Below are 25,377 nucleotides of genomic sequence, written 5' to 3' on the forward strand. Positions count from 1 at the left end.
CGTCGGTCTATCACTCAACTTCTGGCCAATCAGATTGGTCCGTGGCCCGGCCCGGCCCCCGCACGCCTCTCATTGGCTTGCTTGCTTCCATGACCTCCAGCCCCCCCTCACAGACTGGAGGGAGCCACAGACAGCACAGGCAAGAGACTCCAACTGACTGCAATGTGTGTGTGTGTGTGTGTGACACTGTGTGTGTGTGTGTCTCACTGTGTGTGTGACACTGTGCTGCGCAAGTGGGGGGACCAGAGCTGCGCTGGGGGGACGGGACAGAGCTGCTCGTCAGGGGGGAACTGGGGGGGGGGACCGGAGCAGCGCAGGGGGACACACGACCGGAGCTGTACAGGAGGGGGGGGGATGCCCGGAGCTGCGCAGGTGGAGGAGGTGAGGGAGACCGGAGCTGCGGAGAGAGGAGGGAGTGGGAAATTTTAAACCCGGGCAACGCCGGTTCTCTCAGCTAGTGTATGTATATATATATGTGTATATATATATATGTATCAATAATCAACCCCACACTGATGAGACCCATTAAGGTCGAAACATGTGGGTGGTTTTCTGGGTATGCACCTTAACCCTGGCTGTGCTCAAAGCTGTGACCATGCAGCAAGCTTAAGCCTATATGGAACCATGTTAAAAATGGTTTTTGAAGCAAAAAGTGGCACTGTGTGCTCATTTGCATGTCATTTCCCAGAATCCCTTGCTGCAGTGGAAGTGCTGTGTGCTGGGTGATAATGGGGAAAGGCGGGGTTGCAGACCTGCCTAAAACATGCAGATGAGCATACAGTTGTATTTACATTTGTATATATATATATATATATATATATATATATATATAATGTGTATATATATATACATGTGTGTGTATATATATATATATATATATATATATATATATATATATATATATATATATATATATATATATATATATATATATATATATATATATATATATATATATATATATATATATATATATATATATATATATTAGCTGAGAGACCCGGCGTTGCCCGGAATGTAATGTTCCTGCTCTCCTCCCCCCTCTCTCTCTTTCCCTGTCTCCCCCCTCCCCCTCCCCTCTCTCTCTTCCCCTGTCTCCCCCCTCTCTCTTCCCCTGTCTCCCCCCTCTGTTTGTCCCCCATTCCCATCAATCCAGCTCCCCCCCCCATTTACCGGTCCGGTCCCTTCCCCCCCCTTTTACCGGTCCGGTCCCCCGACCCCTTTCCAGCTCCGTTCCCCCCTCCTTTACAGCTTCATGCAGTATGTGCGCGTCAGTCGTGTGTGTGTGTGTGCGCGTCAGTCGTGTGTGTGTGCGCATCTGTTAGTGTGTGTGCGCGTCAGTGGGTGTGTGTGTGCGCCAGTCTGTGTGTGCGCGTCAGTGTGTGTGCGCGCGCATCCGGCTGTGTGTGTGTGTGTGCGTCAGTCATTGTGTGTGTGTGTGTGTGTGTGTGTGCGTCAGTCATTGTGTGTGTGTGCGTCAGTCTGTGTGTGTGTGCGTGCCAGTCAGTGTGTGCGCGTCACTCAGTGGGTGTGTGTGTGTGCGTCAGTCAGTGTGTGTATGTGTGTGTGCGCCACCTTTGCCGCGGAGGGGGGGTGGTTGTGGGGTGGTGATAGCTGCTGGCGCTACCCAGCTTCCCGGCCCGGCCGCGGGGTGGGATTGTGGGGGGGGGATGATGAGGTACCTGTCAACGTGTGAGAGGCGGTGGCATCGGTTACTCGGCGGGAGGCGGTGTTTCGAGAGGTGAGGTGGAGGAGGGGGAGCGTTTGAGGTGAGGCTGTGATGCCGAGGAGCAGGCAGCGTGGGTGAGTGTGACCAATGAGGCGTGCGGGGCGGGGCTGGTCCATGGACCAATCTGATTGGCCAGAGGGTGAGTGACAGACCAACTGACCAATCAGATTGGCCTTTGGGACAGACGTACAACGTTTTGGGAAAAAATTATATATATATATATATTTCCACAAGAGGCCAGTCTGCACCCTGTAATGAAGCAAAAAAGCAGATGCTAGTCCCATAGAGAAACACACAGCATACGAACCAATCCAAGGACCAGTAAAGAGACAGCAAACTGCACGGGGTTAATAAAAAAAAACTGTATTCAAAACATAGACACACGTAAGCCGACGTTTCGGTCCTGCACGGCCCTGATGAAGGTCTCCATGCGGGACCGAAACGAATACATATACATATACATATACACACACACACACACTCATTCAATGTGGAAGTCACTTAGGCGAATATTATTGCCAGCACTGCGTTGGAGCACTTTTCTTAAAATGGGGTTTAGTTGCATTGCAGGCCAGTTAAGGGTGAAACATTTGTGAGGTGTGTGTAATACACAAAGGATATGTGAAAGTTGAGAGAAAATTGACAGACGCTATCTGTTATCTTTTTGCGTTTTAACAGCCCAGCAGGTATCTGGATCTCTCTTGCTGTGGACTCTTGTCCTCCCTGTCTGTAGGGGATGTGTTTCTGGTGCTGTCTCTCACTTTCTCTCCTTAGTTAGCAATCTCCTACAAGTCTCCTCTTTCACCTCTGTGAGTGTCAGGCTGTCTCTCTTAAGCCCCTGTCATCTGGGCTGTCTCTCTCTCTGTATGCCTCTCAGACTATTACTCCCCATCTCTGTGTCTCTCAGAAGGACAGTTGGTCTCCAGATTCTATCCGTTTTTCTTCTTATCCAATCCCATATATCTGGTCATGTGTTGCCAAGCAGATCTGGGATAGTCTCTTATTCCTTATCGCACCATGTGATAGGTGGAGCAGATTAATTCTGTATTGTGTGTGTGTATATATATATATATATATATATATATATATATATATATATATATATATATATATATATATATATATATATATATATATATATGAAAAAAACAACAAACTGGCGCATTCATAGTGTAGTAAGGTAAAAATTTTTATATGGTACTGGATAAAATATGAACTGTACACTCACAAACGGAGAAAGGTTAATCGCATGTATGAGATAAATTCTCAATCGCCAACAAGTGAAGCAGGAACTCGACTGCAACTCCGGGTAGGAAGCTGTTACGTCGCTGTACAGGAGGAACCCGTTGTGGTAGATATTCCGTATATCGAAGACAGGAACCAGAAACCTCCTTGCTGTTCAGGCGTTTCTCTCACCATAGAGAGCTTCTGGGTTAGCCCCGTCACTCACGGTACATTGAGTACATGGAAGTTTTCCGGGTTAGCCTTCTCAGTAACCGCACATCGAGCGCTGTACTGGCAGTAGATCCCGATAGTATAGGGATAGTCTTTTCCGTTCTTTAAGAGTGAAAGTCCAATGCAATAAAATGAAAATATTCCAAATGATAACGCCCTACGCGTTTCGTCTTAGAGACTTCGATATATAGATACCCTGACAAAGTCCTTAGTGACGAAACTCGTAGGGCGTTTCCCAAAGAGGCGAGTTTGTGGCTGACATTACTGCACGAACGGAGAGAGTACCTTGGAGCTGTTGCTATTTTGCTTGGGACTGCTGTCGCTTCCGGTTTTGCAGTTGCCTGCTGGTGAGCAGTGAGAGCTGTGGGAGGTGTATCTGGAGGGAGTCTCTGACCGTGTTGCTGATTATTACATCATCTGGCTGCGGTGGCTCCAGTGCACCTTGCTGAACCAACGGATACACCAGAGGTGGCACCAACTGGACAGGCTGATACATTCCCTTCACAGCTTCAAGGCGATTGAGTATATCGCATAAATGCTATTATTTTTACTCTGTTTGTGAGTGCGCTTTTTATATTTTACAATCCCATAAATACTGTTTTATACTTTATCACACTAGGAGTGCGCCTGTTTTTTCTTCTTGTTTATATATATATATATATATATATATATATATATATATATATATATATATATATATATATATATACACACACACAGTGGTTGACAAATCACCAAAAAATCTACTCGCCACCTAGTACCAAACGTGTGCTGCATATATATGTGTGTGTAGCAGGGTCTATACATGCTTGTTACAGAATATTCCTTGTGTTACAAGTATTTCTCACGTGCTATAACTGTTAGAGGTGTTGCATTTCATTACGTTTTATGTTGTTACATTGCATGGACATTGCTTTTTTGTTATATTGCACTCTGAGTGTTTCTAAGGTTCTGTTATAGATGTGTGTGTTGATGTCACACTGTATCCTTGGTGTCACAATGTATCTGTGTAGTGACAGAGTCCCGACTCCCGTCCCCTCCTCTATTCCAGCTCTTATCTGGCCATCCCAGCATCCTCCTGGGTGGATGATTTCATAGATTGGCTGAACCCCACGTCTGACTGCTGCCGGCTGCTGTTGAGGAATGATACGTTTTGCCCATCCACCAGCAGTAAGTACCCCAGGGAGGGCCAGGGTTCTGGGGCACAGACTCGTCAAAACAACATTACAGTCCGTGGCATGGCAGAGGGCACCCTCAGGAAATGTTCCTCTGCTTTTCTGGAGAACTTACATGTAACAGCTGGTAACCATACATCGGAGGTGCCTTATTGCCATGTGCCACTTTGGAGGTTGCCAATCACCTTCACTGTTGGAGGCCTTGAATTGGGTTCATTTATTGTATCATGAGTAACTCTGTGTTTATGTGCACATCCAGCACACCCCTCACTAAATCAGAATCATCCAGGATCTACACTAAACTCAGCAAAACCAGCTACAAAAACAGCACAAGGTTGGGTTTTTTGGTGTACAGTATGTTTGTATGTTTGTATGTATGTATATATATCTTTAATTATATAGCACCATCCAGGCAACGCTTCAAAGCAGTAACACACGTCACATACAGTAATAATATAACACATAGTGGGAATAAGCGATTCAGACATGAAAGAAACAATAGAAAAGGAAGTTCCTGTCCTGAAGAGCTTACAATCTAAGTGGTAAATAGGGAAAACTTCCAGAGAGAGTAGGAGGGTGTTATGGTACAAAGGGCGAAGGGCAGTGCATCTGAGATATGTACTGTAGTATCAGTCAGGGGAGCTACCCATATGCTTTGCTAAAGTGGTGTGTTTTAAGAAAAGGTTCTAAAGGTGTAAAGACAGGGTGACAGTCGAATATTGAGGGGATGGACATTCCAGAGGTGTTGGGCAGTGATTGAGAGGTTTTAGGTGGAAGTGGGCCTTAGATACAAAAAGGTAGACAGAAGACATCCTTGAGCAGAATGGAAGTCGGGCAGGTGTATAGCGAGAAATTAAGGCTGAGATGAGGGGCAGAAGAGTCTATATCCTTAAAAGAGAGGAGGATAATTTTCTAAGTGATACAGAATTTAATAGGAAGAGAGTCAAGAGATTCTAGCAGCAGCGGTTAGGAAAGATTGTAGAGGAGACAGGTGAGAGGCAGGAAGGCCGGACAGTAGAAGCTTACAATAATCATGATGGGAGAGAATGAGGGCCTGCGACAGTTTTAGCAGTAGAGGGACAGAGGAAAGGGCGTCTTTACAATGTTATGGAGGAAAAAACAACGTTTAACTACATTGTGAATGTGAGGGAGGAATCAAATGTGACACCTAGGCAGTGTGCTTGTGATACTGGGTGTATGATCGTACTGCCAATAGTAATATAGAAGGGGGGCAGTAGGTACCATGCTTGGGAGATAGTATGAGAAGCTCCGTTTTGGACATATTAAGTTTGACATCCAGGATGATATAGCGGAGAGACATTCAGAAATGTTGGTCTGTACAGCAGGTATAAGGTCAGAGTTGATAGGTAAATGGGCGTCATCAGCATAGAGGTGATATTTGAACCCTAGAGATGTGATAAGGTCACCTAGAGAGAGTGTGTAAAGAGAAAAGAGAAGAAGTTCCAGGACAGAGCCAGGAGGTGTTACCAAACGAGACACTGGAAGTACGATTGGAGAAATCAAAGAGGAAATCCAGGATAGAGCGTTGTTACGGATACTGTGACAGGGCCTTAACCCCTGTCTGAAAGGGCTTCAATAGAAAGCCTGTATTGGTCTGATGAGTTCAGCAGGGAGCTAGTTAATTGCAGCTAGACAATTAACCAGTCACCACCTGACTCAACAGACAGGTAGAAAAGCCTCCTGCTTGAACTTCGGGGGATCGCTCTAGCATAGCGGTGCGCAAACTGGGGGGGGGGGGAGATTTTTTGGGGGGCTGTGGGCAGTTGCAGAGGTCCCGCGCTCTCCCCCCAGGCATTTAAATTAAATGCTGGGGGACCGCGCGAGGCCTCTGCAACCTCTTATTACCGGGATTCAGCCGGCTTCAGCATGCGTGACCATGGCAACGCGGCGTCAAATGACGTTACGGTTGCCCTGGTAACGTGATGTCAAATTACGCTGTGGGTCACGTGACGTGAGGTAAGGAGGAGGGCGGAAGCCAACGGAGAAGGTTAGGCAGGGGGGGGGCGCCGCAAAAAAAGTGTGCGTGCCCCTGCTCTAGCACATGGAAAGTGTTTGCTGACAGAGAGGGATCTCAGGAAACCTCTATTCCAGGATGCAGCGGTCACTGGAACCCACCAGAGGGTGCCCCCCACAGACACCAACCCAGACTAGGACTGAGGGAAAGAGCCACTGATATCAGGTACCTCTTTGAACTGTGTGTCAGAAGCTGGTAAGAGGCCTATCCTCCCAGCCCTGCAGATAGGGACTGGGAGAGTGAGTTAGCCTTTACAAAGGGATAGGCTGTTTGTTTATTTGTATGCTGCCTTAAAGCTGTATTGTTTGAAGATACAGGCTAAATAAAAGCCAAAGTTTTTTCCCTCCCAGTATTTGTCGCCCTGGTTATACTTCTGCACTCGTCTCCTACATATGGTGTTTGGAGTGGGATGAGAGGTGGCCCTTGAATTTAAAAGGGGCCCCCGGAGACTGTCTGGGAAAATTTGTTGTGCTTTTTGTTTGCCTACAGTTCCTGCAACACTTCGAGCAACAAAACCAGGAATTATGTAACAAAAGAACCACGTGCATAAGTGACCAGAATTAAAGGGCTACACATCCAGGCAGGAAAACTACACTGCACTGGAGAAAGCTACAACGCCAGTCTGAGGGGACTGTGACAGACGGTGACCCACACAAGGTACTGACTCTGTGACCAAAGTCTATCCCACTACGTGGGCAAAAATAAAAATAAAACATGGATTTTTAAAATGGCCGCTCAGGAAAAAAAAAAGTCTAGAGCGACGCCTATGAGAGCTGCAAACACCAAGTGAAGTTTGCTCACCTGTAGGACTACCAGCTGGGGTTATAGCATATACAGAGAAAATCACTGTTTGACAAAGGCCTGCTGTGGCTGAAACGTGTCAGAGGATCGGCCAGAACTACACTATGCTTCAATAAAGTTTTTTAGTCACCACTTCAGCCTTCTCCGGTTCTTCTACACGGCGGTGCATCGTTCTTTCCTCCGGTGGGAGGAGTTTTCTTCAGTTCCTGTTTGCTTCCGGTAGCACGCCAGGTTGCTGTCTCAGCTGACCGCGCAGTCACCGCCGGTCACAGACCATCCATTGCGACGGAGGAGTTGCTTGACGGTTGGCGGTGTATCTGCTCAATGGAAGACTTTACATACAAAGGCTCGGCGTCATACGCTTCAAACGTGAGTCCCTCTATCTTCAATGTTGTTAGTGCTCTAAGGTGAGCCAATTGCTGGGAGAGACTCCTATACTCACTAATCTGGAGCTTAGCCGTGACCTTTTTACTTGAATTGAATTGATGAACAGGATTCAGCAACTTTTACTAACTTTTTGAGCACCTGGTTGGTTAACCATTTGGTTTCCCTGTGCACACCTGTAGGACTACCAGCTGGGGTTCTAGCATATACAGAGAAAATCACTGCAATCACACCACCTGAGGTCAGGGGGAAGAATACACCTGATACCGCCAAATGGGAGGGCAAAATGTGATGTTCCTGTAATGAACCCAGCCACATGGAAGAGTGTCCTCCGGTCCTAAGAGGATACATATGAGGATAAAGACATCTCTTATGTGGGCCCCGAAACGCTACACACCCACAAAACACCCCTAGGATGGTGGAGATGCCTGAACTCTGTATGCACCGAAAAGACAGGTCTCCATGACCACAAATATGATTGACGGAAGCAAGAGCAGGACCAGCTGAATTCCGAATATTTCTGCTAGCTAATACAACCGCAAGAGAAGCATGGTGGATACAGTGAAACTGTTCAAGTTTCCAGCAAAGAAAGAGACCCCAGTATCACTGATGGGATGGAGTTATCCAAAGCAAAAAAGGCAGAAAAAGAAAAGAAGTTCTTTACCATGTTGTAGACATGTCCGCAGATGAACCTGCGACCTCAGAAGGGGGCCCGAGATGACCTGCAGCCTAGAGTGAATAGAAGGTTCGTCACAGGAATGGCGGAATCTACAGAGGTCCCAAGGCAGAAGAAGTGTCTGTCCGGTTCTGACAGTGAGAAACCCTCAACACACAGTGCCAGCGAAGCGGAGCCGGAACCAATAAGTAATGATCCCTTGAGCAGCCCTGAAGATGCACTGCAAACTGCCAGACCTCACGGTGATCTCCTCTGTGAACGATTGGAAAAGGAGATAGAAGCTAACACCAAGCTACAGAGTGATCTGCGCACTCGCCTTTGACTATGGGACTGTGATGAACACGGAGCGTTGCTTACGTAGTGACTTTGAAGACCTGACGACTGAGCTGAAGACTGTGAACGCTTTTATTACCGCTACGGTCAAGAAACAGACCAGTTCGGATAAAGTTATTGCTGACTTGCAGGAGGAGGCTCAAAAGAAGGCCCTCCGTTTCAGTGTAGAGTTTGGACTATCTCAGAAGCAGTCTCTTAGGCTGTGTCCATATGGCGTGTGACCGTGTGCGTGAACAAAAGGCAGGACATAGAGCGCAAGATCATGCGTGAGGAAGTGCAATAGCGCGGCCAATTTTTTGCAAGACAATTTTTTTTATTTTGCCGCGCGACGACCGGGTCACGTGGCGGTTTAGCCAATGAGGCCAAACCAGCCTCGCTATGTCACGGCCCCACCTCCGTCACGCCTCTCCTTCGCGTACGTCATAGGAATCCTACAGGCCATAGATTGGTTCTCTTGCAGGCGCGCGTGTGACGCCATACGCTCTGTGACGCGCACGCACGTCTACAATATCTGAGGCTTAAGTCTCGGTGCAGAGCTCAGAGGCTTTCGAAAGGAGTTTGACAGCCTCAGTACGGAGCTCAAAGTCTCTTGGATAGAGATTCAGTCTCCGTGCCAAGCTGGATGTCTCCCAGAAAGAGTTTCACAGTCTAGGTACTGAGCGGGAGATCTCTCCGAAAGCGGTCCATGCCCTCAATATAGATCTTGATGTCTCACACCGGGATGTCAACAGTCTCTGGACAGAGTTGAACATATCGCAGAACAAGGTTCATACGCTCCGCATAGAGCTGGATGCCTCACAACAGGAGATCAGCCGTCTCCACAAAGAACTGGAAAGCTTTAAAAGGGAATTTCACAGTCTAGCGGCGGAGCTGGAAGTCTCACAGAAGGATCTTCATGCCCTCAACCTAGAGTTGGAAGTCTCACACCAGGAGACCTGGAGTCTGCATAAAAGGAAGGAGTTCGAGAAGGCCCTCAGTGTTATAGAGACTGTGGAAAGAAAGAATAGAGACCTGACAGAGGAGGTTTCATATCTGACTGATCAAGCCAGTAAAGAAGTTCAGGAGAAGCAATAACTCCAACGAGGAAAGTTGGAAGTACAGTTAGCACTGGAATAAGCAGAGGCGCTCTTCACCAGGGATAGAGCAAATCCCTGTGTCTGCAATTGGGACTCTCAGATCAGAGCAGACTCTGAAAGAGAGAAGAGAAGCATGCTAGCACTCCAGAAATATGGCCGAGCTCTAATCTAAGGAAGGTTGGAGAGAGAAAGGTATCTGCACAAACACTCTGCAGCACTCATCATGCAGGCTGCCTACAAAGGAACGAAAACTCATCAGCTGTGACGCCAGAATGGAGTCAATATGGAGAATGCAACGACAAAGAAAGAATTCTGCACATTTGTAGCAAAGTGTAATTTTACTCCAGTCAAATGTTAGCCAGTGTCTGCAGCAAAGATGCTACATGAAAATGAAAGAAGCTGCTTGTGTGATTCAGTTCAGATATACTGTAGGTCCTACGTCACAACAAAGCAAGCTGTGCGTTGCTATAAGTGCATCTGCAATACCATCTCAGTGCTACAACTGACGGTCCATAAAACCCAGGGAAAAAGAACAGAAATCGGACTGAGATGGACAATACAAATTCAGTCCTGTTACCATTCTCATGGGGTCCAATCCAGATTCCCCACAATGAAAATAGCCGCTATAAGGATTCAGTCTTTTGCGACAATAAGACAGAACTGTATCTGTGATCACTCCCCTAAAGATGCAACACAAGTTGTCTACTCGTCTTTGCAAGGGAAAAAGGCACATGACTACAACTTACCTAACTACAAAAAAGAGGCCATGGGTAACAGTTAGGTGTGAGGAGAACTACAACCAAATTAATGTACTGGAATTTAAGTATATATACACAGAGAACACCCGCACAACTTAGTATTTTGAACCAATGTGAGGTGCTAACTAGGTAGAAACAAGAATGCATAAATAGAGAAAAGAAACCTAGTATATAAGCACTCTTCTTCACAACTAAATGTATAATGAATGTATTAAAATACTTTATTGGTATCAATGAATAAAAAAATGGGGTTTAAAATAAGATATATATCAAACAGTACGTGACTGTCATTAGTAACGTAACTCTGGTAAGTTAGGTTGATGAAACATATGGGGATCCCTTATGGATATTCGGGATCCTTATGCTATTGTATAGCTGCCTATTAATATAGGACTAAGGCCGTCACTGGGCCACTGTGGCCAGAGTGGATAAAAACTCTGCCCAGGTTGAACCACTCGCGATCATTGATACTGAACCTGATACCGGTGGTCACCTTAATCTCAGGAAAGAAAAGACTGCCCGACGCATGGAAAAACTTATAGCCAAGCAGTTTAAAGAAGACTTGGTAAAATGGAGCAAACAAGGCGTTCAATGAGTATAGGTTGCAAAAGGCAGGTGGGAGACAGGGTGATAATTAGAGAGACAGTGTCAAGCTTGTTGTTTTTGAGTAAGGGTATAACTGTTGCATGCTTGAAGGAGGTGGGAAAGGTAGCAGAGTAGAGGGAGGAGAGAAAGAGAAGAGGAGATCAGCAGCGACACGTTCCAGCTCTGTGACAGAGGAAAAAGAGTTTAGGAAGACAGGAGGAGAGTTAGGAAGAGGTGTAGAATATGAGGAGGATAGAGCGGGGATGCCTTGGTGAATGGAATCCATCTTTGTCTTGAAATAGTCAGCAAAGTCCTGAGGTGAAATAGAGGAAGAAAGACCGGTGGTCTGAGTAGAGCGTCAAAAAGAGAGAAGAGTCTGTGCGGGTTAGACTTGTGAGTGTTGATTAGTACGAAAAGTAGGTTTGTTTAACCTGTGAGAGGGCAGAGCTGAAATATGATACATTTGTAATGTAAGAAATCGGGGAGAGTGTGAGATTTCCTCCAGAGGCGTTCAGAGGATCGAGTGCAATAACACTGCATGCATGTGTGGCAATTTAGCCAGGGTCTAGGTAGAAGGGCAAGAGCAGGAGAGAAGAAGAGGGACATGTAAATCAAGAGAGGGGGATAGGGCAGAGTTGTAGTTCCTGAAAAGATTGACAGAGTTTGTAGTGGGGCTGAGAGAGGAACGGGAGGAGCGCAAAGTGGAATCAAGAGCTGGTAGGTTAATAGAGCGTAGGTTTCTGCAGAAAGGAGGGGTCGATGGAAGCGGAGAAGTGAGGGAGAGAAAATGAGATAAGATGGTCGGAGAGAGGAAAGGGGGAAATGGAGAAGTCAGAGAATTATTTTTTTAGTGAAAGCCAGGTCCAGGTAGTGCCATCCTTGTGGGTGCTGGCTGCAGTCCCCTGTTGAAGGCCAAAAGAAGAGGTTAGAGAGAGAAAGCGGGAAGCCCAAGGGTGAGAGGGGTCATCAATATGGTAGTTTAAGTCCCCCAAGCAGAAGAACAGGAGAGTCGGAGGAGAGAAAGAAGGCGAGCCAGGATTCATAGTGAGAGAGAACGACCGAAGGGAGATGAGTAGGTGGGCGATAGATGACCTCTATGTGGAGATATGGGGAAATATGAAGGGAGTTAGTGACATAAGGCTTGTAGAAAGTAAAGTGTAGTTGGAAAGAAGTGAGGTTAGAGCGAATATAAATAGCAGAGTAGGCATGGCAGTGATGCAAGTTCAGTGTTGAAAGTTGGCGGAAGAGCTGGGCACTGAAAATGGAGTTAGGATAAAGGCAATGTGCAAAATGTGAGAAATGCAATATATTAATGGTAGTTCTGCAGAAGAGCGTTGAGTCTGTAATAGTAAATGTCCTCCTTTCCAGTGCAGTTCAACTCCAGAATCCAGGACTAGTAGGTGTAAAGCAGTCCACTTCTTGATTCACTTATGTAGAATTCCACTTAAAATGGTACACTTTAAATATGAGATGCTGCTTGCCCCCTGCATTGGCTGCTTGCCCAGTCTGTCTCTCAATATATTGGCCTAATAAGTCACCTGAATGAATTAACTTCTGCCCAGACACAGCTCAATTAGCACATGTGAGGCACAGAAGACAAATGTTATGTGAATTGCAATCCAACTAATTTTCATACCTAAACTAACAATTTCAGCACAGGAGATGGTGATTTCAGAAGGAGAAGGAGTGGCTCAGTGAGTAACGACTGACTGTCATGGAGTTTGAAGCAGGGGAACCTGGTTCAATTCCCGGTGTCTGCTTCTTGTGACTTTGGGAAAGTCACTTTATCTTCCTGTGCCTCAGGCACCAAAAAATAGATTGTAAGCTCCACAGGGCAGGGACCTGAGCCTGCAAAAATGTCTCTGTAAAGTGCCATGTAAAACTAGCAGCACTATACAAGAACATGCTATTATTATTATTATAATATTTCAGACAGATTATACATACTGCATACCTAAACTAACAATTTCAGCACAGGTGTGAGGGTAAAGATGTTGCTTCCTTCCCATGATAGTCCTGTCTTCCCCAGCGTTACCCAGCTGTCTCAGGAAGTGTATGAAGACTCCGGACGGGGTGCTGAGACCGAATCTGCAAGATTTCAATAAATATCTGCCCATATTCCTGGGAGACCTGCCAAACCTAAAGTGTCCCAAAGGGTAAGTGACCCAGAAACACACAGGGGCATGAAGTGATACTAAGGGACACAGTGATTGAATGATAATTCTGACACGGAGATGTTTCGGAAAGTAACCACTTTAATATGCTCAGTATATAAATACAGGTGTAGTACAGCCTTGTCCATTGTGGGAACTGGACAAGATCTTCAAAGCGCTTTTTCTTGAGGAACCTACGCAATAGGCTTAAACTATAGTAATTATACTTTCCTTGACACACCAGACCCTAAGAACAGTCCCAGCTAATCAGGTTAATGTTTGTTATGCGATGTCAGCGATATTTCTTGCAATATCAGCATACACACAAACTCCTGCAGATGTCACTGTTGACATGAAATTAACCTCCATTATTTATCTGTTTCATTACAGATTAATTCAGATCAGTAGGGAATCACTGGACCATGAACTTGTCTCCACATGCTTATCTTTATAAGATAAGCTCTGCTTGGGCCTCTTCTACTTATCTTGTAGAATCCTGTAGCATGAATTCTCAGTTTCTTTCCAGAGAATCTGCAGAAATATCAGGAAAACAAAGTTGACAATAGATGTGATCGCAGAAATGTATCACACAGATCCTAATCTGTATTACACACAATAAATATTTCTTAGACATAGGGATGCAAAGTGACACACAGGGGAGTGGGAACTGAGACACAGGAACATAGGGCATGATGTGACACTAAGGGACACATAGGGATGCAAAGTGACACACAGGGGAGTGGGAACTGAGACACAGGAACACAGGGCATGATGTGACACTAAGGGACAAATAGGGATACAAAGTGACACAAAGTCACAAAAACACCAAGTGTAACTAACAGACGCATACAGAGACACAGTGACACACTCAGACATACACATATGTACACACCCAGTCAAACACAAATGCGACACACTGTCACACAATGCAATGATTTCTTCACAGGGGTCTTGGCGCTTACGATAACGCTGTGAAATTCAACGATCAGGGAGAGATTATAGGTAAGGAGCCTGAGATCCGACGTGGTCAGAAGGTGCATCCCATTGACCACAACACTCCCAGCGACACTGCTCACTATACACAGACTTAGGGACCCTATTTACTGAACTACAAAAAAAGGGGCAGAATCCTGTGAATAATATTATTTATTGATAATCTTAAAAAGCAGTGCTAAAGAACAGCACCAAATTTAGCAAAGCAAATCTCAAATACAAAATAGAAGCACACCGATGAAATACGTTCAAAAGCAGGTTTATTGCAGCAAATGCCGCTTCGCATACATTTTGTCATTTCATTAAAAAAAATGCAGTCTATTAATCCAGCTGTTTTTCCGTTAGAACATCTAAGGCCGCGTCCAGGGTAAGCGCGTGCTCACGACCGTGCGCATGACATCACGCGCGCCTTTAGCTGCAGTGATTTGCGGCCTGGATAGACGCGACGGAGAGGCATGTTGGGGGGCGTGGCGGAGGTGTGGCTGTGATGTCACGGAGCTGGCTCGTCCTCATTGGGTGAACCACTCATGTGACCCAGCCTTCGCGCCGCAGAATCAAATTGATTTGATTATTTGTGTGCCCCTTCGCACTGGCTCATGCGCGCACACTTGCGATCTATGGCCACAATCATTGCCTTAAGGCATTTTGAGCGCGCCACGTGCGCAGTTGCGCTGGCCACAGACGCGGCCTTATGCATCATAACTAAACAGATAATAGCTCACTGGAATTATTACACAGTGCACAAAAAAATCCCGTTTACTTCCAGATAACAGTTCAAAGATGGACACATAGTCCGTCAACTGCATACCTTTTGGGGTCATCCTGCCCCTTCTTCAGATGGGTGATGAAATCTAAGAGCCAGATCCACAAAACTCTGTTAAATCAGGGCTCATATCGTGTTATTACCTAAACCAGTAAGGCATGTTATTGTCCACAAAAGTAACCCATATCCACAAAGCTAATTACATGCAAAAACAATGGCCTTTGCACATCTTGTTAGCATAGACTTAACGTTTAACGCTTTTAGGCGTAACGCCTCGTTTGCATGTAGTTATCATTAATGGCCTTTACAGTTGACGCAATGCTGTTCACAGGCAAAAACGGGACTTAATGTTACGTTGTTCGCCTTTGAAGATACGAGATAAGGTGTAAGTTAATGTAAGGTTAACGTCATATTAACAGAGCTCTGTGGATCTGAACCCAAAGTGATAAGCCGGCACTCAAACTTAAAAGGGCAAATAAGTCCCTCCCCTAATCAAAAGAAATCCCGCTAAACGGCGCACACCCTCGTCATAAAGAATGGTGTAACATAGAAGGGTCTGGGGTAGTATCGGAGTCACAGGGTCAAAATAATGTTTACCAGCTAACGTGTACCTGAATTGTCTATGCAAAATGGGGTCACATGTTTAGCAAGTGGTTTACTCTACATCTATACGTAGTTGCATCTTAAGCACTAATATAGCTGAAATATTGTCCCTAGCGGCCCTTTTCTTATTACTTTTTCTGTCTATGTAAGGCCACCGTAGCTTGGAGCCGCAAAACAGCTTAGGCTGACAAAAGGAGTTCATTTAGTAATGGCTGCAAAACCAGGACAGAAAGCAGCGCCAGATGTATGCAAATCATTTCAATAGGATTCCTTTTAAAGGATCATTCCTGTGCTGTTTTCTGCTCTGCTTGCACTCACGTTCCCAAATCTCCTTTGTGTTGCCTCAAAGTAACACACGATGTTCAGATTTACTGAGCAGTACTACGCCAGCCCTGTTCAATGGCTTGCTGCATGGCACTTGCTTAGTAGATCTGCCCCTTCATGTCTCCTTTTAATGTACAGAAAGTGCAGCGTTTCAGGCACAGCTCACACATTGACTTTATCTCCAGCCACCCGCTTCATGGCGTATCACAGCCCCCTTAAGAACTCCCAGGAGTATACAGCTGCTCTAAAAGCTGCCCGGGACCTCGCTGACAGCATCACACAGACGCTACGACAAGTGCCGGGCGTAGACCCCAACTTCAGTGTGTTTCCCTACGCGTGAGTACCATAGGGGACCTGGAGCTGTGTGTTGTGCCACCCTTCCCGGTGTCCTGTGTGAGTGATGCCCCCTCTGTACCCGTGATGCCCTCTGCAGTATCACCAAGTGATGTCACGGTGCTGCCCTGTGCTATGCCCCCTGTGTGTGGTACCCCTGCACATGTGGTGATGGTGACTCTCTCCCTCCCACAGGATCACATACGTGTTTTATGAGCAGTACCTGACTATAGTACAGGAAGGTCTCTTCACGCTGGCGCTCTGCTTGTTGCCCACATTTGCTGTGTGCTGTATCCTGCTGGGCATGGATCTGCGCTCCGGCCTCATCAACTTGCTCACCATCATCATGATCCTCGTGGATACGGTTGGCGTCATGACCCTGTGGGGCATCGATTACAATGCAATATCCCTCATCAACCTTGTGACGGTCAGTGGAATGGGAGTGTGTGTGCGCGTGTATATTTACACTATAATATATATATATATATATATATATATATATATATATATATATATATATATTTATACGTTACCGTTCCAAGGATTGGTAAACAAGAGACAGCACTCAATGTTGAAAATCAAAGTGTATTAGTGAAAGCAAAAATACATCCAGAAACCAAACGTTTCGGTCCTACAGGAAGGTCCCATTGAGGAAGGTCCCGTTCTGTAGGACCGAAACGTTGGGTTTCTGGATGTATTTTTGCTTTCACTAATACACTTTGATTTTCAACATTGAGTGCTGTCTCTTGTTTACCAATCCTTGGAAGGGTAACGTATAACTACATTCTCTATATGGGACGTGCACCTGTGGCTTACCAGCACCTATTGGAGTGCCAACTGCCTTATCTGACATATATATATATATATATATATATATATATATATATATATATATATATATATATATATATATATATATATATATATATATATATATATATATAGCTAAACCCCGTTATAACGCGGGTCTCGGGGTCCACCCCGAGACCACCGCGTTACTAACGGGGTCGCGGAAAAAAAAATGGCCGTCGCGCTTTAGCGCATATTCATCCCGCGGGACAGGAGATGGGAGCGGGCATGTCCCTCCGCTCCCCGCTTCCCCCTATCACCGCGGGACAGGCCGCGGGGCAGGAGATGGGAGCGGGGATGTCCCTCCTGTCCCCGCTTCCCCCTGTCACCGCGGGGCAGGAGATGGGAGCGGGGATGTCCCTCCTGTCCCCGCTTCCCCCTGTCACCGCGGGACAGGCCGCGGGGCAGGAGATGGGAGCGGGGATGTCCCTCCTGTCCCCGCTTCCCCCTGTCACCGCGGGACAGGCCGCGGGGCAGGAGATGGGAGCGGGGATGTCCCTCAGGTCGCCGCTTACCTCAGATCCCGCTGCCTGCATGGAGGTGGGGGGGGAGCGGGTGGTGGTGCTGGTCGCGGCCTTTCCTCTGCTCCGACCCCACCCCCCGTCTGTGTAGAGTGAGAGAGTGTGTGTGTGTATGTATATATGGGAGAGAAAGTGTGTGTGTGTATATGGGTGTGTGTATGTGGGTGTAAGTGTGTGTAAGTGTCTGTGAGTGTGTGTAAGTGTCTGTGAGTGTGTGTAAGTGTGTGTGAGTGTGTGTGAGTGTGTGTGAGTGTGTGTGAGTGTGTGTGAGTGTGTGTGAGTGTGTGTGAGTGTGGGTGAGTGTGGGTGAGTGTGCGTGAGTGTGCGTGAGTGTGTGCAGTGTGTGTGCAGTGTGTCAGTATGTGCAGTGTGTCAGTGTGAGCAATGAGGAGTGTGTGTGCAGTGTACAGTGTGTGTGCAGTGTGTCAGTGTGTGCAGTGTGAGCAATGAGCAGTGTGTGTGCAGTGTGCAGTGTGTGTGCAGTTTGTCAGTGTGTGCAGTGTGAGCAATGAGGAGTGTGTGTGCAGTGTACAGTGTGTGTGCAGTGTGTCAGTGTGTGCAGTGTGAGCAATGAGCAGTGTGTGTGCAGTGTGCAGTGTGTGTGCAGTGTGAGCAATGAGCAGTGTGTGCAGTGTGCAGTGTGCAGTGTGCAGTGTGCAGTGTGTGTGCAGTGTGTCAGTGTGAGCAATGAGCAGTGTGTGTGCAGTGTGCAGTGTGGCAGTGTGAGCAATGAGCAGTGTGTGTGCAGTGTGCAAAAAAAAAACGGGAGCCACGGGAAAACCGCGTTATAACCGAATCGCGGTATAACGAGGCGCGTTATAACGGGGTTTAGCTGTATATATATATATATATATATATATATACATATATATATATATATATATATATATATATATATATATATAGTGGTTGACAAATCACAAAAAAAAAATCTACTCGCCACCTAGTACCAAACGTGTGCTGCTTGGGCCAATATTTACTCGCCCGGGGGTTAAATCCACTCGCCCGGGGCGAGCAAATGTATAGGTTTGTCGATATATCGTTCCCTGCCCTGCTTCTAGGGAGATTACATTGGTGTATTATATGTGGTTAGTCGCATGTGTTACCTGGACTCGGGCTGGATTCAGGCGGCTGGGCAATGAGGTAGCAAGGTGGTATAATAATGGGCACCAGGCACTTTTGTAGTCCAAATATCATTTATTCGTGTCCCCAATCACAGAGACCGCTCATACACTATACGAACTAATGAATACAGTTCTTCCATAAGTGCCCACTCTTAACACTCCGGTGGAGGTACTTTGACTTGGTTGCTCTGAATAAACGTGAGACCCAGTCCCCCTGGCTGCTCATCATCATCGATACTGATCCGATTACGCTGGAACTTATTCAGGACTCCATTCTGTCTTTCGGGATCCTTACTTAATGGGTACTGTCCCTATCTACAACATAATAAATTGGGGGGCCTGGTCTATACTATTACTTTATAGACATTAGTTATCTACTCTCCCCAAGGCCTCTTTCCTCTTGTCCTCAAGGAACCTAACCTTATTGAATAGTCCCTCCTTCTTACAGTATATACCCCTACATAACATCTGGATACCCATAGCAACCCAGGATGGGGCCGAACATATAAAAGCCATGTTAGTAACCCTTTGGGAGGGGGGATACATATACAACCACACATAAATATATACATGTATATCTATATATTTATATGACACACACACACAAGTGTATGTGTTCACATCTGTGTGTGTAAGTATATAATTATATGTGTATAATATATATATATCACTCCCAATTAAGGCGAATTCCAATCTGGCTTTCGCCGCAAATGCGCCACGGTATCTACCCTCCTAATAGTTTGCAATGAGATTCAGTGTGAATGGAACTGGGACAACTTACTGGTGCAATATTCCTAGATTGTGCAAAGGCTTTTGATACTGTTGATCATGCTATCTTGCTAAACAAACTTCAGTGCTCTGGAATAGGGAAGCATGCTTTAAACTGGTTTCATTCCTACTTATCAGGCAGATCCCAACATGTGTCTATCTCAGGCACTTCGATATCACCTGCGGTGCGTCGCACGACTCTGTTCTGGGGCCCCTACTCTTCTCAGTCTTAATCAATGATCTACCTACAGATTGTAAGGGAGCTTCAATACACATGTACATGGATAACACAATTCTATATGCACGTAGCCGTCGCCTCTCTGACCTAGAACACGTACTTCAATCTGCTTTTTTGAGACTTGAAAATTGGATTTCCCAAAACAAACTGTTTTTGAACACCGACAAGAATGTAACTATGGTATTTGGGAGCATGGCTAAATTTCTAAAGCTACCTATAACAGAGCTTCAGATAAGAACCATCCTTGCCCCTGTTACTAGTTTTACATATCTGGGCATATGGTTGGACTCCCATTTAACATTTGGGTTGCACATTGATACCCTGACATCCAAAACCTATGCCAAACTAGGCGTACTTTATAGCACGGGTGCACAAACTGGGAGGGGGGCGCGGGCGGTTGCATAGGCCCTGCGCTCTTCCTCAAGGCATTTAAATGAAATGCCGGGGGATCGTGCGAGGCCCCTGTAACCTACTTACCGGGATTCAGTAGCCTTGTTATGCCATGGCAACCCGGCATCAAATGACGCAGCAGGGCCATGTGCTGTGATGTCACATGGCCCCACGGTGTCATGTGACGTCACAACGCCGGTAAAAAAGTAAGGGGGGGGCGTGAGCACCTGGGGGAGCAGTCAGGGGTGGCGCAGCTCCAAAAGTTTGCACTCCCCTGCTTTATAGGAACAAATTGTCCCCAAGCCCGCTGGTCAAAAAGTGCATCACATAGCAGATGCTAGTACCAATTATAGACTATGGGACATAATATATGGCACAGCATCCCAAACTCACCTTAGCAAACTAGACATCCTCTACAATTCAATATGCCGCTTTGTGCTGCAATGTAACTACAACACACGTCACTGCCAAATGCTCAAATATCTAGATTGGCCATCACTTGAGTCTAGGTGCAAAGTTCATCTCTCCTGTCTTGACTTCAAAAACTTGTTGGACAAGCTACCCCATATCTGAAGCTCCTCACCCTTACCACACGGAGCACTTATCACCTGAGATCTGACTCCAAGGGACTTTTCATGGTCCCCAGGTTCAATAAAATATCCGGCATCTCCTCCTCTTACTGTGCACCTCACAACTGGAACAATCTACCTGAGATTCTCAAAACCACCACCAGTCTAAATTCTTTCAAAACTAAAGCTGTCTCACATTTTAATCTGGTCTGTATCTGTTACATACTCCTATAACTTATTTTATCTTTAATTGTTCATGCAGTGTCTTCATATTTAATGTATAACCCTGTTCACCTAATGTAATGTATTTATATATAATGTATAAGCCTGTTCTCCTATGTAACCATGTATTTGTAAACATGTATCTGTCATTATAACTCTGTGCCCAGGACATACAGTACTTGAAAACGAGCAGTAACTCTCAATGTATTACTTCCTGGTAAAATATTTTTATAAATATATACAGTGCATATATAGTTTATGTATTATCTTTGAATATCAGTCTGTCCTCTTCTGTCCACTCTCTCTCTTTGTCCCCTCTCGATCTCTCTTTCTTTGCCCCATATCTGTGACCATTTTCTGTCTGACCTCTCTATCCTGTTTCTGACACCCCTCTTTGTTCCCTGTCTATGATACCTCTCTCTGTCCCCTCAGGCCATTGGGATCTCTGTGGAGTTTGTCTCTCATCTCACTCGCTCCTTCGCTCTTAGCAGCAAACCCACCAAAGTGAAACGAGCCAAAGAAGCCACCACCTATATGGGGAGCGCGGTGAGTGGCAGACAGCAAGGGGACAGCACGGAGGGCGGACTCGGGGACCCAAGAGAGCGGACATCTGGGGGAGGACACGGGGACCCAATAGAGGGGACAGCATGCACGGGAACATGGGGATAGCAGGGGAACCCCACACACAGAACGGATATGTGACCCATGGAATTTGTCCCCCCCCCCCACAGAAGTGACAGTGTCCCGTTTCTCCCATACCACTCTGTGCCTCTGACCCCCTCCTTCCACTGACAGGTCTTTGCTGGAGTTGCGATGACCAATCTCCCCGGGATCATTGTCCTGGCGTTTGCCAAAACTCAGCTCATTCAGATCTTCTTCTTCCGTCTCAATCTGACCATCACACTGCTCGGATTAGTGCACGGACTCGTCTTTCTACCTGTTGCTCTCAGCTACTTCGGTATGTGACTGGTGGCCAAGAGGTTAACAGAGCAATGTTCAGCAGAACCAGCTGTGGAGGGGTTAACAGGATCGCATGGGGTTATTAAAGCGATGCTCGCCATGTCTCTAGGGGTTATTGGAGTGATGCTCTGCAGAATGCTAGGGGATAACTGAGTAATGCTGTGCAGCTCTCCATGGGTTATTGGGGCAATCGTCTGCAGATCTCTAGGGGTTAGTGGAGCGATGCTCTGCAGGTCTTTAGCAGGGTAGAGCTGATGTGCACTAACATTATTAACCCTTGGTCCGCAGGTCCTGGAATTAACCGAGCGGTGTTACTGGAGCAGCAGGAGGCAGAGGAGAAAGAGAAGAGAATGCGGAAGGAGAGCCACATTTACACAACGTGTAACTTCGGCTTCCAGGGGGAGGAGAAGGAGCCCCCGAGCCAGGACCCCACAGTGCATAAGTTTTAGGGCAGCCCATCCACGGCTCAATAGAAAGGAGACTCTGGTTATTTAATGAACTTTTTAAAGCTGACCTCCACCATTCAGCACAAAAGAAGGACACAGCTTTAAATGTCTTTACTGCCAGAGGGGGCTGCAATGAGTTGCAGCACACTGCAACCGCATACAGTTCATTGCAGAACATACATTATAACCTCATGCAGAGCACTACAGTGCATTATTGCCTCATTCAGCACACTCTGTGCATTAGAAGACGCAGTGCACTGCAGCACATTAGATCCTGCAGAGCATTTGAATCACACTGCAGCACACTAGAACCTCATTCATCGCACTAGAACCTCATGCAGCACACCACAACCTCATGCAGCACACCAGGGACGCAAACAGATTTCCCTGGTCTACAGTTCTGACACAGGTCCCCCCCACCCCCAAAAAAACTTCCAACCACTAAATACATACAAAAAAAATTCCTCACCCCCGCAAATATATACAACCCCCCCCCCCCCAAATACATACAAAAAAACCACCTACCCAAGACATATAAAAAAAAACCAATACATATAACCCCCCTACACACACAAACACACATACATACATACCGGTATATATATATATATATATATATATATATATATATATATATATGCAAATATAGCTGTATGCTCTGTATTCCTGTGGAGGGTTTTTGTCACTTTTTTTACTCACCATAACTTAACTCAGTGTATATATATATATATATATATATATATATATATATATATATATATATATATATATATATATATATATATATATATATATATATATATATATATATATATACCCCAATATCCATCTAAAAAAAAATTGAAACAATACTTATAAAAAAACAACCCTTCCCAATACATATAAAAAATGCCCCCTCTCGGCGGCCCTGCAGCACACCAGAACCTCATGCAGCACACCACAGAACCACATCTGAAGTTTTAACAAATTACCATTAAAGGGGACTACCTTTTAGAATAAAATATATAAAACCAACAGAGCTGGATTAGGCTGAGATTATAGTCCGTTCTGGCGTACGTGTGAATTCAACTTCCAGCTATTGGGAGGCGTGGCGGACACGTCACCAGGTTGGTTCGCCATGATTGGTTGAACCGCTCACATGACTCGGCTGTGACGCGGCCGTCGTTTGAAAAGACAATTTTTTTTTCATCGCAATGCGTCGTACGCGCACTCACTAGGGGCGGCCTCACAGGGATTCTGCCTGTTCTGGTCGTGCAAGTGCCATCGCACAGACTATAATCTCAGCCTTAGGCTAAGATTATAGTGGGCACGCGCGTGTCCGAGTGCGTGATATCACGCACACACAAAACATGCACTCTAGCTGCAGGCAATCGGGTGGCGTGGCCATGAAGACACATGAGCGGTTCGCCATCGTTGGCTGAACCGCTCACGTGACGCGGCCGTCGTGCTGCAAAAACATTCAATTGTATTTTGAAAAATCGCGCATGCGATCATGCGCTCTATGGCCTGCCTAATAGAGGTGTGGCCTTTTCTTTGCGGCATGCGCGATGTCACGCGATCACTATAGTCACGCCTTAGATGACACCCAAATCCAGTGTGTACAGGTCTGATAACGGGTTATTTGTGGTTTCTTGCTAATTTCTTATCCTTAAATGTTATAAATGACAAATATATTGTACAATAAAAAAAATACTATTTTTGCAGCCGGTGTCTTTCATAAAAAAACAAACTGTTTTGAAACGGAGCACGCAACGTTTTAGAGCAATGCTGACTATTGCAGGTGCTGCTCTGTAATCTGCATTAAAGGCTTAATAGCACAAAGTGGACACACAAAAAAGCAGCATTTAAAAAAAAAAAAATTTAAAGCATTAAATTGGCTTCCTAGAACTGATCCAACCGTGCTAAAAGCAAAGATTTGGTTGCTTTTATTTCTTTGGAAATAACTTAAAATTGCATTTCGTTGTGGTCTCTGAATATGGGAGTGCTTATTTACCCTTATCCCAATCTGTTCAAATCAGAGGGGCAATATGGGGGGGGGAGGATGAGGAGAGAGGGGAGCTTTGTGTACAAGCGCTTGCTGGTCACAGTGAAATGAGCCAGAGAAGAGCAAACCCCTCAGATCCCCATGTTATGTTGGCAAAGTAACTTTAAATAATGTTGCAAAATACATGTGACAGATTTGAGTCAAAATGCATCAATCACCTGGAAGGGACCCCTTCATGTCACCGTCATTAGTACTCGGGTCCTAGGCGCGACTAACTAACCCCTTAAAAAAGTGCAATACCAAATAGTTGGCCAGTTAAATTTCTTCAGAGCCTCTGAATAGGAAAGTGTTTGTCAATGAAGTGTTTTCTTTACCCATAACTCCACCCTGTCCTTATCCGAGAACCAAAAACGTTGAGGGAGACTGTCTGTACAAGCACTTGCTGAACACACTTGGGAGGGGTGGGGGGCGGGGGGGTGGGAGAGAGTGAGCGCGCAAGGGGCAGGGTTGCCACCACTATGAGTTTTACCCGAAGACTATGGGTTTTGGCCACGTATCTCCGGGCTATGGGTTTACCTAGTAAACCTCCGGGTTGTGGCAACCTTGGGTGGGCGGTGGCGGCGGCAACATCTCCCGGCATCTTCCCATAGCAAATACTAGCAATATGGCTGCCAATTGCCATGCCAACTAAATGCTACATGACGACGTCACGCAGCACCACGTTGTCATGGCAACGCGGCGTCATTTGGAGACAGAGGGAGCGGGATAGAGAAAGTGAGGAGGGCAAAGAGAGAGTGTGTGGGGAAGGGGAGAGTGAGGGGGGAGAGGGGAAGAGTCAGAGTGAGGGAGTTATACATAAAGAAAAACATTGAAAACCAACAGGCATTATTATCCGGTCTAGGAAATTTTGTCATGGCAATTTTACCATGACTAAGTGGCCGCCAGCGCTTCGTCGCAACTCTCTCCGCCCCTGGAAGCTGCCTCTGCCGGCCCCTAAGGTAAGTCAACCCCCTACGCCAGGCCTGCACAACTCCAGTCCTCGAGGGCCGGAAACAGGTCAAGTTTTCAGGATAACCCTACTTCAGCACAGCTGGCTCTATTAATGGCTCGGTCATACTGTGGCACTAATT

General features: G+C 46.0%; 1 protein-coding gene across 2 annotated transcripts in view; it reads left to right on the forward strand.

The window, feature by feature from the left end:
• The window catches only part of NPC1L1 (NPC1 like intracellular cholesterol transporter 1), a 72,370-nt gene extending 48,404 nt beyond the window's left edge, over positions 1–23,966 (forward strand). For both annotated transcript variants that reach the window (XM_075601719.1, XM_075601720.1), the window contains exons 13-20: positions 4,236–4,354; positions 13,037–13,163; positions 14,107–14,162; positions 16,029–16,179; positions 16,372–16,603; positions 21,290–21,403; positions 21,653–21,815; positions 22,106–23,966. In XM_075601719.1, coding sequence (XP_075457834.1) covers positions 4,236–4,354; positions 13,037–13,163; positions 14,107–14,162; positions 16,029–16,179; positions 16,372–16,603; positions 21,290–21,403; positions 21,653–21,815; positions 22,106–22,266 — 1,123 coding nt within the window. In that variant the 3' untranslated portion in view covers positions 22,267–23,966. The remainder of the gene's footprint in view (positions 1–4,235; positions 4,355–13,036; positions 13,164–14,106; positions 14,163–16,028; positions 16,180–16,371; positions 16,604–21,289; positions 21,404–21,652; positions 21,816–22,105) is intronic.
• Positions 23,967–25,377: the final 1,411 nt, after the last annotated feature.

This window comes from Ascaphus truei, chromosome 5 (assembly GCF_040206685.1).
Source record: "Ascaphus truei isolate aAscTru1 chromosome 5, aAscTru1.hap1, whole genome shotgun sequence".
NCBI classification, from domain to species: Eukaryota; Metazoa; Chordata; class Amphibia; order Anura; family Ascaphidae; genus Ascaphus; species Ascaphus truei.